Below are 16337 nucleotides of genomic sequence, written 5' to 3' on the forward strand. Positions count from 1 at the left end.
CTGGTCATTTCTGTCATCAGCTGATCAGTGCCAAACCTCATGTGATGTGTGGTTGTGTTTAAAGACACCTTATTTAATATAGGATGTCAGTTCATTAATAAGAAACTCACGGCCAGTGACACTATAGCTCCACATCTGAGCAAACTTATCTAATACATGTTATTTTCTCTGCAAGTCTACAGAATGGTTACTTACCTGAGCTCCCTCAGCAATTTGAAGGCAAATGACCCACAAAAAAAGCCACTTTGTCTGACTTTGTAATCCTGAGAGCTGAGCGAGCATAAGTCAGTGTCAACTGGTGGAGTGTCTCAGCTTATATAAAGGGCTCTATTGAAAATTTGTTCTGCTAGGAAACTTGTAATATCCTTTATGTGTTTAATGTCAGTAGTACAGATAGATACACATACAGTTATATAGATGGGTTTAAAATTTTTTTTTTTCTTTCTAATTTCAAGGAAACGTGGTTCATGGTATCTAATAGTCTTCTATAAAATGTACATCTAGTGCTTTGGGCCATCATGCTGTAGCATGAACCCTTACTTTTATTTTTTGTAGATGTAAAACTTCTGGCAGAATCTCTTCCTCGAAGACATTCCTCCTTGCTTCTAGTCCGGTTGGGTGGACTGTTCCTTCGGGACCTGGCCACGGAAGGAACTATCTTTCCTCTCCTGGTCTTCCCTAATCCAGTACGTATCACAGTGGCGTGGCTGATCTGTCCTGGGTGTTGAACTGGGGCCTGTTTGAGGCAAGTGGTAAGTGATACTGACTGCTCCGTTCTGATATTCAGTCGTCTTCAGACACATGGGCTGATCAGAACCAGCCTAGAGCTGGTAAGGTTCTGAGTAGGCTGGAGGGAATGTTGCTGAGGTGTAAGGCAGTGCCTCCTGCCTCTCCTGCTGTTGCCACCACGGGACAGTTTGCTCCAATTTGGAAGAAAATGTCGTAAGCCCCATTGTTTGCAGCCTTTCTTGGTCGCGTTTGAGTTTGCTTTATACCTCTGTCTGACAGTCATCTCCGTGCATTCTCTCTTAGTCGCCGATAGTACGTCTCATCTTCTCAGCGTTAAGAGCCACCTTGCTTTCTCTCTATACTTAATTTTTTATATGTAATATACTTTACTAATTTGAGACTTTGATTTTATCAATTTGGCAGAGATATGGTCAGGTTAGCTGACTACTTAGCCACTTTGTAATTTTTTGGGGGGGGCGTTGTTGGGTTGTAGAGTGGGTGGAGGGCAGAGTAAGACTCTGAGAAGCCACACATTTCATTCTGGTGTAGTGCTCGTTTGCTCAGGGCACCGACTGCAGAGCAGCTGTTGGAGCTGTTGGGAGGAGGCCCACTCTCAGCCTTTAAGTCCTCGGAACGTGAGGTCAGCTGAGGCTTGATTTGATTGTGCTAAGTGAGAGCGTGGCCAAGGCTGAGACGAGAGAGCGTGTGCCTGCGGCAGGTGACATTTATGCCCTTTCTGTGTGTTCAATAGCAAAAAGAAGTTGGCAGAGTCTCGCAGTCCTTTGGCCTCCAGTCACCTTCAGCAGACAGACGCGATCATTTTCCTGGTAATTTGTCCCAATCAGTTTCCTGGTAATATACTTTTAAAACGAACCTCGAAGAACATGGTGATGACTGGTTGAAGCCATGGTTGTGTTCCAGCAGGGAGTGTGTTCCGTGGGGTGCCCCACGGTTTGCCGTGCGATGCATGTTTCACCCGGAGACAGCCCGGGGCACCCACTTCATCTGCGTGGAATGGGGGTGGGCCTCGCAGGGCCTGGGGACCCATAGTCTCCATGATGGGTGTGGACACAGCCACCCTGTTTGGAGGATTCCTGTTGTAATTCATGAGCCTATCGTTATTAGGTTCTCTATTTTATAGACTGCATAAATGTGAACTAGTTGGAAAATAACTCAGAAAATGTCCCTTTTTCTAGAATTCCTCACAGGTTATTAAAAGAAACTTGTTCTGCTCCATTTTCCCCTCTGGTTCTTCCCTGTAGCTGCAGACCCAGATGACCCCGTGTTTGAGATGCTCTATGAGAGGAACCCGGCACACAGCCACTTCGAGAGGCGGTTGGACGTCAGCACCAGGCCCTTGAACATCATCTATAACCCCCAGGCTATTAAAAAAGTGGCCGACTTTTTCTACAAGGGAAAGGTTCATACCTCAGGTTAACTTTTTTGTTTGTTTGATCTTATGTTACTTTTTAAAGCTATCTTTCTTGTCATTCCTGGTGCTTCTGGACTAAGGTTGCTGTCCCTTCCACCTTGTGGTAGAGAGGCCTGTAGAGTAAGTGGTAGGGGTGTCCTTAGTTACTAAGTCAAAGCAGGTGACTCAGAAAGTCACTCTTCCAAGAACAATCAATATCCTTACTGTCTCTTTTCTTTCTTCCATTTAGCATACATTTTAAAATACTTCTCATTGCATTAGGATAGTGGTTTCTTGGATACCTTGGATATTTTCGTTGGTGAATTGAGGAGGAATGTTCAAGAATTTCCTTGTCTGTGATCGGATCAATGGCTTATTTCACTTGCTTGAGCAGCGTCAGATATGGCCAAGCTCGCCACTGCACTGCCTGCATCACCATCAATTTATTTAAGTCTTTCCTTCCTAAAATAGATGTGAGACAGTCATGCAGAAAAAGCACTTTTGTTGACAGAGAAATTGATCAAACAGTAGTACTTTCCTAAATGTATCCCTCCTCTCCTTCCTGTAATAGTAAAGCTGTTTTAGGTTTAGAGTCTTTTCATGTAAATGGTAGCCACAAATGTTTGGGCTTCATTGCACTGTCACTGACAGGTTCTAGAAAGCATTTCCTTCTAAATTCCATTTTTCTTCTAATATAAAGCCATACTTTTAAGGATTCTGAAGTATAATCATTTGGAATCCTTTAGAAAATGACCCAGAAAATTCTAGTGACTTGGGTCCCTCCCCTCGTTGCTGCCTTTGTCCCCAGGACTGTCCCTTAGCTGGTCTCAGTCTCCGGCTGAGACCCCCCATGCAGTGCATGGTGGGTAGGGGGAGGAGCTGTTGTACAACTATACCTAAGCTTTGGTGGAGACACTTAGTGAGAATAGACATTGTGGTGCTTTTCTCCCACCCAGCCATTTGAAAATCCCGACTCTCGTGTGTATTTCCAATCTTGCAGGTTTTGGTTATCAGTCTGAACTTGAGTTGAGAGTAGCTGAAGCTGCCCGAAGACAATATAACAAACTGAAGATGCAGACCAAGGCAGAGATCCGCCAAACTCTCGATCGTTTGCTAGTGGGTGATTTCATTGTAAGTGGGCATATGCCAGAAGTCTTCCGGGGGGGCGAGGGAAGCAGTAGGAGGGATAGGAGTTCTGTCAAGTTGTTCACCTACTGTAGATAGTCCTGCTTCTATCAGTTGTACTGATTCGGTAAACTGAGAATATGTCCTCAGCAGCTAGGGGAAAATAGAATGATGTCCCAGTTGTGATTCTGGGGTATGATGGTCACTTTGTGATGCTCAGTGGCCAGCTGAGGAGAGGCAGAATCGGGGAACCCAGAACGGGGCAGTCCAGGTTGCTGGGTGGCATGGAGGTGCGCTGCTGTGCTGCGGCAGGGAGCCAGGAGAGGGAGCCATTGAGTTGGCTTCGTTGGGGAGGGGCAGAGCCGGGGGACTGTGGGCATGCGGTGAGTGGGCATGCGGACATGGTCAGCTCATGTTTCAAAGCTCATAGTGTGGAGTAGGGAATTAGTCCTGGTATTTTCTTGTCTGTTTCAACTCAAGTAACAAAAATTAGTATCCTTTTGTTACCTTAGACAAAGATTTCTTTTTTGATTACGTTTACATATATCAGCTCTTACTAAATGCATTCAATTGAAACTCATTGCAATTATCAGGGAAGAACAGCTAACAACTTTGTGGATTGGTGTGCTTTTTGTTTCAAATGTCAAAACTTATGATTTTCACTAAGATATTTTGGTACAAAAGTTCAGAGTTATCGGAGTCCATACAAATATTTGGATTTCTACATTTATTTGAACTGTATAATTTCTGCTGTGCTTTAAAATAATTAAGTCCTATAAATTTAGAGGGAAGATCTTTCCTAAACTATGGATCATTTCAACCAAAGGATAGACAACCTCCCAAACCAGTGATTAGCTAGTTTGTGCCTCTGCCCTTCCCTGTACTTCTGACATTGGCCTGTGGTAGTGTCTCAGGTCCTCAAGCTGTGGGGTCTGCTTCTGCTTTAAACTTAGTACTCTAGACCATTAAGTCACTCCCCAGGTGTAGCTTTCAGAAAGGCTGGAGCCCTGACTGATAAAGCTGTGTCAGCAGCTGCAGTGAAATGGCATTTAATTGTAGTTTATTTTTCCAGGAGGAGAGTAAGCGCTGGACTGTGCGACTAGATATTTCTGCCCCTCAAGTGATCTTTCCTGATGATTTCAAGTTCAAGAATCCCGTGTTAGTTGTTGTGGATCTAGGGAGAATGCTGTTGACAAACACCCAAGGTATGGTGGGAATGTGAAGTAATGCAAACGTGTCTTTGTGGAGTGACCTCTATATGCTTAGCTAAGTAAAGCTTAACAAAAAAAGGTTTATATAGTATTTTTAAACTCCAAAGTCCTCTTGTTAGCTTTTTTAATAATAGCTATCTTGAGATTCTTTTAAAAATTTGTAGTGTGGTTGTTTTTGGTATATTGATAGACTGGTGCACCTCTCTATATGGTCTAATTCCAGAACCTTTTCATCATCCCTAGAAGAAATCCCAAATGCATTAACATATCTCTCTGTTACCCCCTTTCTCAACCCTTGCCAGCCACTGACCTGCCTCTGTGGCTTTGTCATTTCTGAACATTTCCTGTGGGTGGAGCTCTGCCATATGTGACTTCTGTGTCTGGTTTCTTGCACTTAGCATTAACAGTAACTTAATTCCTGCTTATGACTGAATTTTATTCTTTTATATGAATACACCTCATTTTTTAAGATCTATTCATCAGTTGGTATACACTGGGTTGTTCCTACCTTTTGGCTATTATGAGCAATGCAGCTATGTATATTCATGCACAGATTTGTGTAGAGATATATTTTCAATCTTTTGGGTTCACTTCAGTGTGGAATTGCTGAGAACGTAGTGACTTTTTGTTTTACTTTTTAAAAAAGATTATTAGTTTTTACGTAAAAGAACTGGGGTATAGGCCAGAAGTGCAGGGGGTGAGAGAATTCACCAGAGACAGAATGGGGAGCAGAACAGGTGGGTCTACTAAAATACACTGCTGAGGGGAGCAGTGGGTGAGACAGGAGAGGTCTGCTGCACCATGTGGGTCAGTTCCCTGGCCGGGGATCAAACTCAGGCTTTTGTGGTGGTAGTGCTGAGCCTTAACCCTAGTCTGCCAGGGAGGCCCTATTTTACGTTTTGAGGCATTGTCAGGTTGTTTTCCAAAATAGCAACACCTTTAAACCATCTCACTTGCAATTTATGAGGGTTCTAATTCTCAGCATCCTCAGCAACACTTGTTAGTATCTGTCTTTTGGATTATGGCCATTTTTATAGATATAAAATAGATTCTCATGTTTTTAATTTGCATTTCTCATGTAACATTTTGTATTTTATTTTATTTTATTTTTTTTATAGAGGCATGTTATTTATTTATTTATTTGTTTGTTTGTTTGTTTTGTTTATACAAGCACTGGGTACAGTGAGAAGCGCGGGAGGGTGAGAGAATTCACCAGAGCCAGAGCGGGGAGCAGAGCAGGCAGAAGGACCGAAGTACACTGCTGAGGGGAGCAGCGGGCGGCAGGAGAGGTCTGCGTGCCATGTGGGACCCTCCTCCGGTGGTTGGGGAGCAGCCGGGGATCGAACCGGCGCCTCAGAGGCCATGGGCAGCTTCACAACCCAGCGCTCAACCGCTGCACCACCGGGGAGGCCCAACATTTTGTATTTTAATAGATATTGTTTCTCAGTACTTTCAGGAATATAAATTTAGAATAGAGTTTCATCTATTTAGGGGTACTGGGGACATATACAAAAAGAGACTCCTGAAAGGTTATTTCACTGCTGCTAATAGTTCCCAAAAAACAGTCACTATTTACCTAGAGCTGGGAGGGAAGGAAGGGAGGATTCATGGGGTAAGAGACTGAGGAAGTTTGTCAAATAATTTCAACCTTACTTCACTGAGAAGATTCCAAAGAGGAAAGGGCAGAGCGGGAGTGGGGAAGTTTGCTGCTGAGGGAACACGAAGAGCACTAGATTGAAGAACGCGCTTCACACAGCCACCGAAGGCACCTCCTTAAGTTACTGCAACATAAACTGGGACAGTGACCAGGGGCAGCGCCCAGAAGTGTGTTTTGAGGTTGTCTCAGGAATGTGAGCCTGGGGCTGGAACAGGACAGGCTGAGCGGCTGCTGCTGGCCAAGTGGAGTTCTGGGCACTGGCTATCAGCTGAGCAAAACAGGCGAGACTTTTCTGTTGGAGTATTCTAGTGTGGGCAACGCTGTGAGCACCTAGGCAAACAGGAAAAACAAATAACTGCTTAGAGTTTTCTTTTAGTTTTTTTAATTGGGGTTGTTGATTCTCTGCCTTTTTTGTGGTAACCGATTTATGACAATTCTTTAATTATTACATTAAAGAGGCAGGAAGAGCAGACATGTGCTTTGAGTCTTCTCTTTTTGATCTGCAGATGACTCCAAGAGGAAAAGCGGGAATGGGTCCACATCTGAGGAGAATCAGTTTAGTGATGATGAATACAAGACCCCCCTGGCTACACCTCCTAACACCCCACCCCCCGAATCCAGCAGCAGTCATGGGGAGAAAACGCCTCCGTTTTCTGGAGTCGAATTCAGTGAAGAGCAGCTTCAGGCACATTTAATGAGCACCAAGATGTACGAGCGGTACTCCCTGTCATTCATGGACCTCCAGATCATGGTTGGGCGGGTGAAGGACAATTGGAAGCACGTCCAGAATATTGATGTGGGGCCAACCCACGTGGTCGAGAAGTTCAATGTGCACCTTCAGTTAGAACGCCGACTGATCTATACCTCAGATCCTAAGTACCCTGGCGCTGTGCTCTCAGGCAACTTGCCAGATTTAAAAATCCACATCAATGAAGACAAAATATCTGCTCTCAAGAATTGCTTTGCACTCTTAACCACCCCAGAAATGAAGACGTCTGACACTCAGATTAGAGAAAGGATTTTTCCCCAAGAGGAGGAGCGAGGCAGTTTGCAAGACTCAGTGATGAACTTAACCCAGAGCATTGTGATGCTGGAGCAGCACACCCGGGAGGTTCTGGTGGAGTCGCAGCTCCTCCTGGCTGAGTTTAAGGTCAACTGTATGCAGCTCGGTGTGGAGAGCAATGGCCGCTACATTTCTGTGCTCAAGGTATTCGGTACCAACGCTCACTTTGTGAAGAGGCCTTACGATGCCGAAGTCTCTCTGACCGTACATGGTTTGCTCCTGGTAGACACCATGCAGACATACGGTGCTGATTTTGACCTGTTGATGGCCTCACATAAGAACCTGAGCTTTGATGTCCCCACAGGAAGCCTCCGCGATAGCAGGGCCCAGTCTCCTGTGTCTGGATCCGTTGTGGCCCCTTTTACTGATGCCGCCACCCTGAACCACCCGTCAGCCACCAGTGTTGCCCTCGACAGGATTCTCACGAAAGAGCAAGAGTCCCTCATTAAACTGGAATATCAGTTTGTGAGCTCAGAGTGCCCGTCGATGAATCTGGACAGCACTCTGCAGGTGATTTCGCTGCAGGTGAATAATTTGGATATTATCCTAAATCCAGAGACCATTGTGGAACTGATTGGTTTTCTTCAAAAGTCATTTCCCAAGGAAAAAGATGATTTGAGTCCTCAACCTCTAATGACTGATTTTGAGAGAAGCGATAGGGAACAAGGTACTTACCAGTCTACATATGAACAAAACACTGAGGTTGCCGTGGAAATCCACAGGCTTAACCTGTTACTCCTTCGGACAGTGGGGATGGCGAATGGAGAGAAGTATGGCAGGAAAATCGCAACTGCGAGTATCGGAGGCACCAAAGTCAACGTCTCCATGGGCAGCACGTTTGACATCAATGGTTCTCTTGGCTGCCTGCAGCTTATGGATCTGACACAAGACAATGCTAAGAACCAGTACGTCGTCAGCATTGGGAATTCCATCGGCTATGAGAATATCATCAGTGACATCGGCTACTTCGAATCTGTATTTGTCAGAATGGAAGATGCAGCCCTCAGCGAAGCTTTGAGTTTCACCTTTGTTGAGAAATCCAAGCAGGAGTGTTTTCTCAACCTCAAGATGGCTTCCTTGCATTACAACCACTCTGCGAAGTTTTTAAAGGAATTGGCATTGTCCATGGATGAACTGGAGGAAAACTTCCGAAGCATGCTGAAAAGCGCAGCCACCAAAGTCACCACAGTGCTTGCCACCAAGACAGCCGAGTACAGTGAGATGGTGTCACTCTTTGAAACGCCAAGGAAGACCCGGGAATCCTTTACCTTAGAAGAAAATGAAATATATGGGTTTGATCTAGCGGCCCCTCATTCAGACACTGTAAAGCTCATCCTGAACATAAACATTGAGTCACCAGTTGTGTCTGTCCCTCGGAAGCCTGGCAGTCCAGAGTTGTTGGTGGGACACTTGGGGCAGATATTCATCCAGAATTTTGTGGCAGGAGATGATGACTCTAGAAGCGACCGTCTGCAGGTGGAAATCAAAGACATTAAATTATATTCTTTGAATTGTACCCAGTTGGCAGGCAGAGAGGGTCCCGGGTCTGAAGTAGGCCAGGCGTTCTGCCCTCCGTCTGGCTCTGCCAGTGCCAACAGTCAGGAGGAAGCTCAGTTCACCCGACACGATTTCTTTGAATCTTTGCATAGAGGTCAAGGTGAGGAGCCTTCATCTTTGGTCTCATTTTGTTGAAAGGTTTCACACCCAGCTCATGTACTGCTTGGCTTGAAACAACCTTTTCTTTTAAAATTATCCCCACTTAAGATTTAAGAACTCAGAATGGATTTTTAATAGAATGTTTCCTATTGGGTTGGTATGTTTTCTACTTTTTTTCCATTGAAAGCTTTATTTGAGAAAATAAGAATTGCATGAAGTGGTGTCCTTTAAAATTGGGCACCACTTAAACATTTATTCAAGCATTTATAGGGATGCTTCAGTGGATGTTTTCTTTTTAGAATATTGTTTAACTTAGTCAAATTCATGTTCTTTCCCCCATTCCTAAGCTGTCACCTTTCCTAGTTAAATATTGTGGACCAAGACACCTGACATAAATAGAATATGAAATTCAGGCTGTTGTTCTAGTCTCCTTTTAGCATTCTGCCATCTACTATTATGGGTTGGCCTGGGGTTTTAGGAATAAAGTATTTGTATTTGTATTCTGGATCTAGTCAGCTAAACCCAAAGAATTCAATAGATTCTGTCTGCAGAAGCCAGGTAAGCTCCAGGGCGTGGCTTCATTGACTGGTGAAGAAATTAATGCCTCTGAATACAGCACCTGTGAGTCTCATGTATTAACTCACCAACTCATTTACATACTTACCAAAAGATTGCATTCTCTGCTTGGGCTAGAAGTTGTTTACTTAGCACCTTCGATCTGTCTCTGAAAACTGGGTGAGGATGAGCAGTTTGGTTGGGAAAACCCCAGCGTGGGAGGGTAAGAGAAGCTCATGTAGACCCTGGCCTGGCTTCATGTCCAGCCAGATTTGAAATCACCATATGGAGTAGGTCATGAAAGTAGGGCTTCTTTTTGTCTGTAGATTTATCTTGTCCCCTTCTTTGCACCAAGTTTTGGTCTTGGGTAGTCGTTGAAGTTTGTGCCAATCATAGTGCAGACCTGCCCTTCCGGTCTAAGAATAACTCATGGGTTCTATTTTATAGCCAGTGGTAATCAGCAGTAACACAGGAAGGGGGTGTTTTCGGCCTGTCATTGATTTCTCCTCTTATGCCAGCTTTTCACATCCTGAACAACACCACCATTCAGTTTAAACTGGAGAAGGTTCCTGTGGAGAGAGAATCTGAACTGACTTTCTCCCTTAGCCCTGATGACCTGGGGACGTCTAGCATCATGAAGATTGAGGGCAAGTTTGTTAATCCAGTTCAGGTAACATATTATTGATTCTTTTTTTTTTTTTTTTAAAGATTTATTTATTGGGCTTCCCCGGTGGCGCAGCGGTTGAGCGCTGGGTTGCGAAGCTGCCCGCGGCCTCTGCGGCGCTGGTTCATCCCCCTGCTGCTCCCCGGCCACCGGAGGAGGGTCCCACATGGCGCGCAGACCTCTCCTGCCGCCCGCTGCTCCCTTCAGCAGTGTGCTTCGGTCCTTCTGCCTGCTCTGCTCCCCGCTCTGGCTCTGGTGAATTCTCTCACCCTCCCGCGCTTCTGACTGTACCCAGTGCATGTATAAACAAAACAAACAAACAAATAAAATAAATAAATAAATAAATAAAACATGCCTCTATTAAAAAAAAAACTCTACTTTAAAAAAAAAGATTTATTTATTCAAGAACTGGGGTACAGGCCAGATGCGCGGGAGGGTGAGAGGATTCACCAGAGACAGAGCGAGAACAGAACAGGCAGACTGACGAAACACCCTGCTGAGGGGAGCAGCAGGTGAGACAGGAGAGGTCTGCTTCGCCATGTGGGATTCTCGCCGACCGGCCGGGATCGAACCCACACTGCAGAGGCTGCGGACAGCTTCACAGTGCGGTGCTCAACTGCCTGCGCCACCAGGGAGGCCTGATTCTTTTTTTTTTTTTTTTTAAAAGATTTATTTATGCATGCAAGAACTGGGGTATAGGCCAGAGGTGTGGGGGATGAAAGGATTCACTAGAGACAGAGTGGGGAACAGAACAGGCAGACTGACTGAAATACACTGCTGAGGGGAGCAGTGGGGAGACAGGAGAGGTCTGCTGCGCCATGTGGGTTGCTCCCTGGCTGGGGGTTGAACTCGTGCTGCAGTGGCTGTGGACAGCTTCATAGGTTGTGTCTTAACCACTTGTGCCACTAGGGAGGCCCAACACCTTATTGATTCTCATGTCAGCAAAATTGAAGCCATACATTTTTATACTTATAAAACTATATTTAAATTTTATTTTATTGTGTGTTTATTATATGTTTATGTGTGTAAAATGTTGGAAGGAGAATATATAAATTCAAAGAGATAACCTTTATGTTGTTGATTCTTATTCCAGCAGACACAGAATCCTTTTATCATGTGTTTTTATCACTGGGAAATCAGTCTTAATAGCTTTCTTCATGTGGTGAAAGCATTATATAGAGAAAGAAGGCAGATCCTTAATTTCATTGCCATTCAAAAATGTGGGAAATCATCGCTTAAAAAGCCAGTCTCTCTTTCCCAGGAGGATGTAATTTTTGTCATACTTTTTATAGAGTGACCCAGACTATAAAACAATCTGGTTATCTGAGGTGTTGACAGATTCTTTCAGAGAAAATTAGCCTTACCCTCTTTGAAATGAAATGGCCCGGGATAGGAATTTATTTGTGCGTGCGTGTGTGTGTGTGTGTGTGTGTGTGTGTATGTACACATCTGTCATCCTTCGTCTTTCAAATGGTCAGTTTTCCTGATTTCACTGGGACAAGAACAAAGAACGTTACATTATAAAGCAACAAGGACAGGCAGGATCAAAGGCAGTGGCCCTCCTCTTGGGCACTGATAGCGGAGCCATACTTAGAGGTTGCTGGGCTCGCTGGCAGCAGCCCTGGAGAGGCCCAGGAGTGCTGTTCACAGGACATGTGCACCCTTGACTTTGGTGGCTCCTGGTGGTGGGTCTTTGGGTGAGAGAACTGTCCCCAAAGCTTTCTCTTCTTGGCTCAGCTTTTGCCTCATCAGTAGGGGCTAAGTGCAATAATTTGTTCACCTTAAATCTATCTCCTGGTGTGACTTCTGCTGACATAACATTCTAGTGGTTTTAATGACTTGTTGTTTTTGATGAAAATATTCAAAAAATTCTTTAAATTCTTTAAATTACTATTGAATAATTGATATTCATTGAATTATTTAATTTAGCAACTTAAGGTTTAAAAAATATTTTACTGTGGAAATTTTTAAACATTCACAAAAGGAGAAGTGTGTAGTAGGCCTTATGTACCCATCACTCAGATTCAGCGCTTAACCTGGGTCTCGCCACTGTGTCTTCCCTGGTATTTTTTTCTTTTCTTCTATTTTGCCTCTTATTTTACCCTTATATATCTGAAATGTTTCACTACAAACTCTGTGCATTTTCTTACATAACTACAGTGGTATTATGCTCTATGGAGTTAATGCAGATTCCTTGGCAACATCTAGATTTTATTCCATTTTGGATGTCAGAGACCCTTTTGGTTTGTTTGACTCAGGACCCGAACAAGGTTCAGGCAAGGCCACACATTTTGCGGTCCTTTTCATAGGTCTCTATGAGCTTAGGTCTCTATGAGCTCTCACACGCTATTTTGTTGTGAAAACTAGGTCAGTTACCCCATACACTCCCACATTCTGGATTTGTTTGTTTGTCTATGTTGTTACTTCACTTGTTCCCTTTATATCCTGTAATTTAACTCTACAGTTTTCACTGGACTTGGGTTTCTTTTTTGCTTCTTTTGTTTTTTCTTTTTGTACTGCGCGTGCTCACGCAGTACAGCAGGCAGCCCATGTCTGCTGTTACCCGCTTAGTGACTATTGTGTTCAGGTGACGAGAGCCTGATCTTTTATTGTGAATTCTGCGTCAGTCATTCACACACAGGTTTATCCCACTGATGAACTTTGGGGGAAGACGTTATTGATGAAAGCTTTCATTTTTGGATGATTACTTTCTAGTTTCTGTCATTTTGACATGTATTGGTTGGAATTCCTCTGTTAAAAAATTGTCCTTAATAAAAACATTTGCCTGAAGATATCTTTAATAATAAATTATAAGTTGAAACAAACGGAGAAAGGAAACTAAGTACTCGTGGATCTTTATTATTATCATTAAAATGTACTACCTGTTTGCTAGCTGTGCCGTGTTGTGCACTGAGGTGATGATCAGCCATGATAGAACCCCGAGTCCTGATTTTCAGTCTTCTGCTGGATCCACAGTAGACTTTCAGCCATGTTCCCTTCAACCTCACAGTTGTTTTTTTGGGATTAGAAAGAGGGGCTTAGCTGATTTAGGCATACAATCAGCAGCGCTTCTCGAACATTTGTTGTGAGTAGATTATTCTGTGTGGTACTGGGGGAGCACCGAGTGAGTAGAGGGTGGGGCCCTAAAGGAAACAACAGAGGCAGTCGGGCTCTCAATTGATAACTTCTTGGGAAAACCATAAAAATCAACTTAGGAAATTTATGGGCAGTGCACCTAAATGCAGTAAACAATGGTAGTGGACTAACTAAATTTTTCTCTGAATACAGGTGGTGCTAGCAAAGCATGTATATGAGCAGGTTTTACAGACGCTGGACAATCTGGTGTACAGTGAAGATCTCAATAAGTTTCCAGCCAGTGCCACCTCCTCACCTTGCCCTAACTCTCCTCTGCCTTCCCTCGGTGCCTGTGGAGAACCTTCCGCCGAAAGGAAGGAGAATGGCTTGTTCAGCCACTCCAGCTTCTCTAACTCTTCTCAGAAGTCCTTGTCCATGAAGGAAGTCAAGTCCTTCACCCAGATTCAGGCTAACTTTTGTATCTCAGAGCTTCAAGTTCAGCTAAGTGGAGATCTGACTTTGGGGGCCCAGGGCCTCGTGAGCTTAAAGTTTCAGGACTTTGAGGTGGAATTCAATAAAGACCATCCCCAGACGTTATCCATTCAGATTGCCCTGCGCTCTCTGTTGATGGAAGACTTACTGGAGAAAAACCCAGATTCCAAGTATAAAAACCTGATGGTCTCTCGGGGAGCCCCTAAGCCATCTAGCTTGGCACAAAAAGAGTATCTTTCTCAGTCTTGCCCCTCAGTATCCAATGTGGAATACCCGGATATGCCTCGGTCTCTCCCTTCCCACATGGAGGAGGCGCCTAATGTCTTTCAGCTCTATCAGAGACCCACCTCTGCGTCCCGGAAGAAGCAGAAGGAAGTCCAGGACAAGGACTGCCCCTTGACCCCACCCCCTTCGCCTTTGGTGGACGAGCACAGAATCATTGCTGGAAGGAGCAAATTCGATGATTCCTTGGTCCATATCAATATATTCTTGGTGGATAAGAAACATCCGGAATTCTCTTCTAGTTACAATCGAGTAAACCGGAGCATTGATGTGGATTTTAACTGCCTGGATGTGCTCATCACGCTGCAAACCTGGGTCGTGATTCTAGATTTTTTTGGAATTGGCTCCACTGCAGACAACCATGCAATGAAGGTGCCGCCCGAGGACCCGCTGCAGACCATCAAGTCAGAGTCGAGCGCTCCCCTGGAGTCTGAGCTTCAGGACCCAGTTAACACCAAGCTGGACCTCAAGGTATCACCGCCTTCTGCCCTCCGCTCCTTGAAATGAACTCGGGTTTGTTTATTGAAGTGCTATCATTGCACATTTACTCTAGGAAATAGATTTTGTCAGCAGGGAGCTATCGTCTTTTCGATGTCTGTTCTTGGATGGATGTTAATGTTTTAGAAAGGGTTTTAGTGTAAATTGCATCTGGAGGCAGGATAAAGAAATAGCTCAGGTAACTTCTTGTGAGCCTCAGTTTCCTCATCTCCTGTCATCCGATTGAGATGAGTAATGAGGTAATATATGCAGAGCCCCTTGCAGAGGGCTAGTACATGGTAGATACTTTAAAATGTGGCTTTTATCATCCTCTCCCCAGAACATTGTTCGCACTCAGAACATTGTTCGTGCTCGGAACGTTGTTGGCTTTTATTGAGGGCAACAAGTTTGGCTGTTGATGATGAAGCCTCAGAAGGTCGGACTGCCTGGGCTTGAGTCCTGGCACTTCTGTTGCAGGCATACAGCTGCGTGGCTGTGGGCAGGTGCTTTCACTCCTCCATCAGTCAACAGGGCTAGAGGCGCCTGCATCCTCAGTCGTGAGGCTTCAAGGGGAGAACCTGGGTCCCTGTGTGCAGGGCATACAGTAGGCATCCGGTGTCTGATACCTGTCACTCGTGTTGCTGGTGTGTGATTACCATACTTATAATCTCCTTGTCAATGCGGAAAAGACTTGAAAAAACATTTGAATTTAAGGCTGTTCTGCTCTGTGTGATGGAACAATAAGAGGCCTAAGTGGTTACATTCTGTCTTAGTTACCATTTTCTTACTTCCTCAGCTCTTTAAATTTAATTTCGGCTTTCTTACCCTAGAAATGGAAGAGAGGGTTGCTCGGTGACTGTGAGTGGAGGCCTCCGCAACACTCTGAGGCCTCTTGTTTAGCAAGAAGAATGGACTCTGAGAGGCTCTGGGCCTTCTCTGGACTTCCGATGTCACATGCCTTATCTTCTTATCGTCTGTGCCCTTAGGTTCATTCGCTCTCTCTTGTGCTGAATAAGACCACCAGTGAGCTTGCTAAAGCGAATGTGTCCAAGTTAATGGCACATCTGGAAATGATTGGTAAGTGGGGAAAAAGCAAACTTGCAAAATCTGGTAAGAATCGGAACATCCTGGTTGTCCTCACATGTGGAGTCCTCACATGGATTAGTGACTTGGTTATTATTGCTGATCTGGCCATGATTTTTGGTGGCAGTTCCCAAATACTGGCTTATGGAGCAGAATCATCTGGATAACTTGTTAAAAATACAAGTGTCTGACCCAACTCCTTTGCAAGAATCCTAAGAATCTGAGCCTGTAGTTTGGGAGGGAGCCCTGGTATCTAGCTGTATTTTGGCTTTGGCATAGAAAGACTTCTTTGCCAAAATTGGAACTTTTTGAGGGTGAAGAGGGGGCATCATTAATGATTACACTTGGGAAAGAGCCTGTGCTAGGGCTGTCTCTGGGAAGCCTGTGGGTCACCATAAATGGGGGCCACCAAGAGCGCATGGTCTCCGGTAGGAGGATGTTGGAGCAAAGCTGACGCTCTCTCTGGTGGACTCTGTACTTTGAAACTCCTGGTAAAACTCAAATGATTCGCTACATCAGATTCTAAAGAGGGTTTATAAATCTGAATATTTATAAATATGAATGAATCACTATTCTTTCCATCCTTCCTGAAATCAGGAAGATTACAAAGCTTAAATGTTGACTCTAGTTAAAAAAAAAAAAAAAGACTGTTTTGGGGAAGGAATGAATTAAAATTGAGAATTCATGCCAGATGTAAATGAACTTATAAATGCTTCTAAAGGTCCCAGTTTTATAACATGGGGAGAAGCTTGGATATTTTCATCAGAGGACATTAAGAGTCAAAAATAAAAGTGTCTTCAATGGATTGGGAGCATAACATGCCAAACATACCCTTTAGTTGTTTCTTAATGCTAATT

General features: G+C 44.3%; 1 protein-coding gene across 3 annotated transcripts in view; it reads left to right on the plus strand.

Annotated features, from left to right (window-relative positions):
* The window catches only part of VPS13D (vacuolar protein sorting 13 homolog D), a gene marked incomplete at both ends in the record, with an annotated part of 199174 nt that overhangs the window by 19189 nt on the left and 163648 nt on the right, over positions 1-16337 (plus strand). For all 3 annotated transcript variants that reach the window (XM_084243705.1, XM_084243706.1, XM_084243707.1), the window contains 9 exons: positions 556-686; positions 1481-1556; positions 1992-2162; positions 3141-3271; positions 4338-4470; positions 6640-8853; positions 9926-10077; positions 13360-14391; positions 15384-15474. In XM_084243705.1, the coding sequence (XP_084099831.1) occupies positions 556-686; positions 1481-1556; positions 1992-2162; positions 3141-3271; positions 4338-4470; positions 6640-8853; positions 9926-10077; positions 13360-14391; positions 15384-15474 (4131 nt within the window). The remainder of the gene's footprint in view (positions 1-555; positions 687-1480; positions 1557-1991; positions 2163-3140; positions 3272-4337; positions 4471-6639; positions 8854-9925; positions 10078-13359; positions 14392-15383; positions 15475-16337) is intronic.

This window comes from Talpa europaea, assembly GCF_964194135.1.
Source record: "Talpa europaea genome assembly, chromosome: 9".
Lineage (NCBI taxonomy): Eukaryota > Metazoa > Chordata > Mammalia > Eulipotyphla > Talpidae > Talpa > Talpa europaea.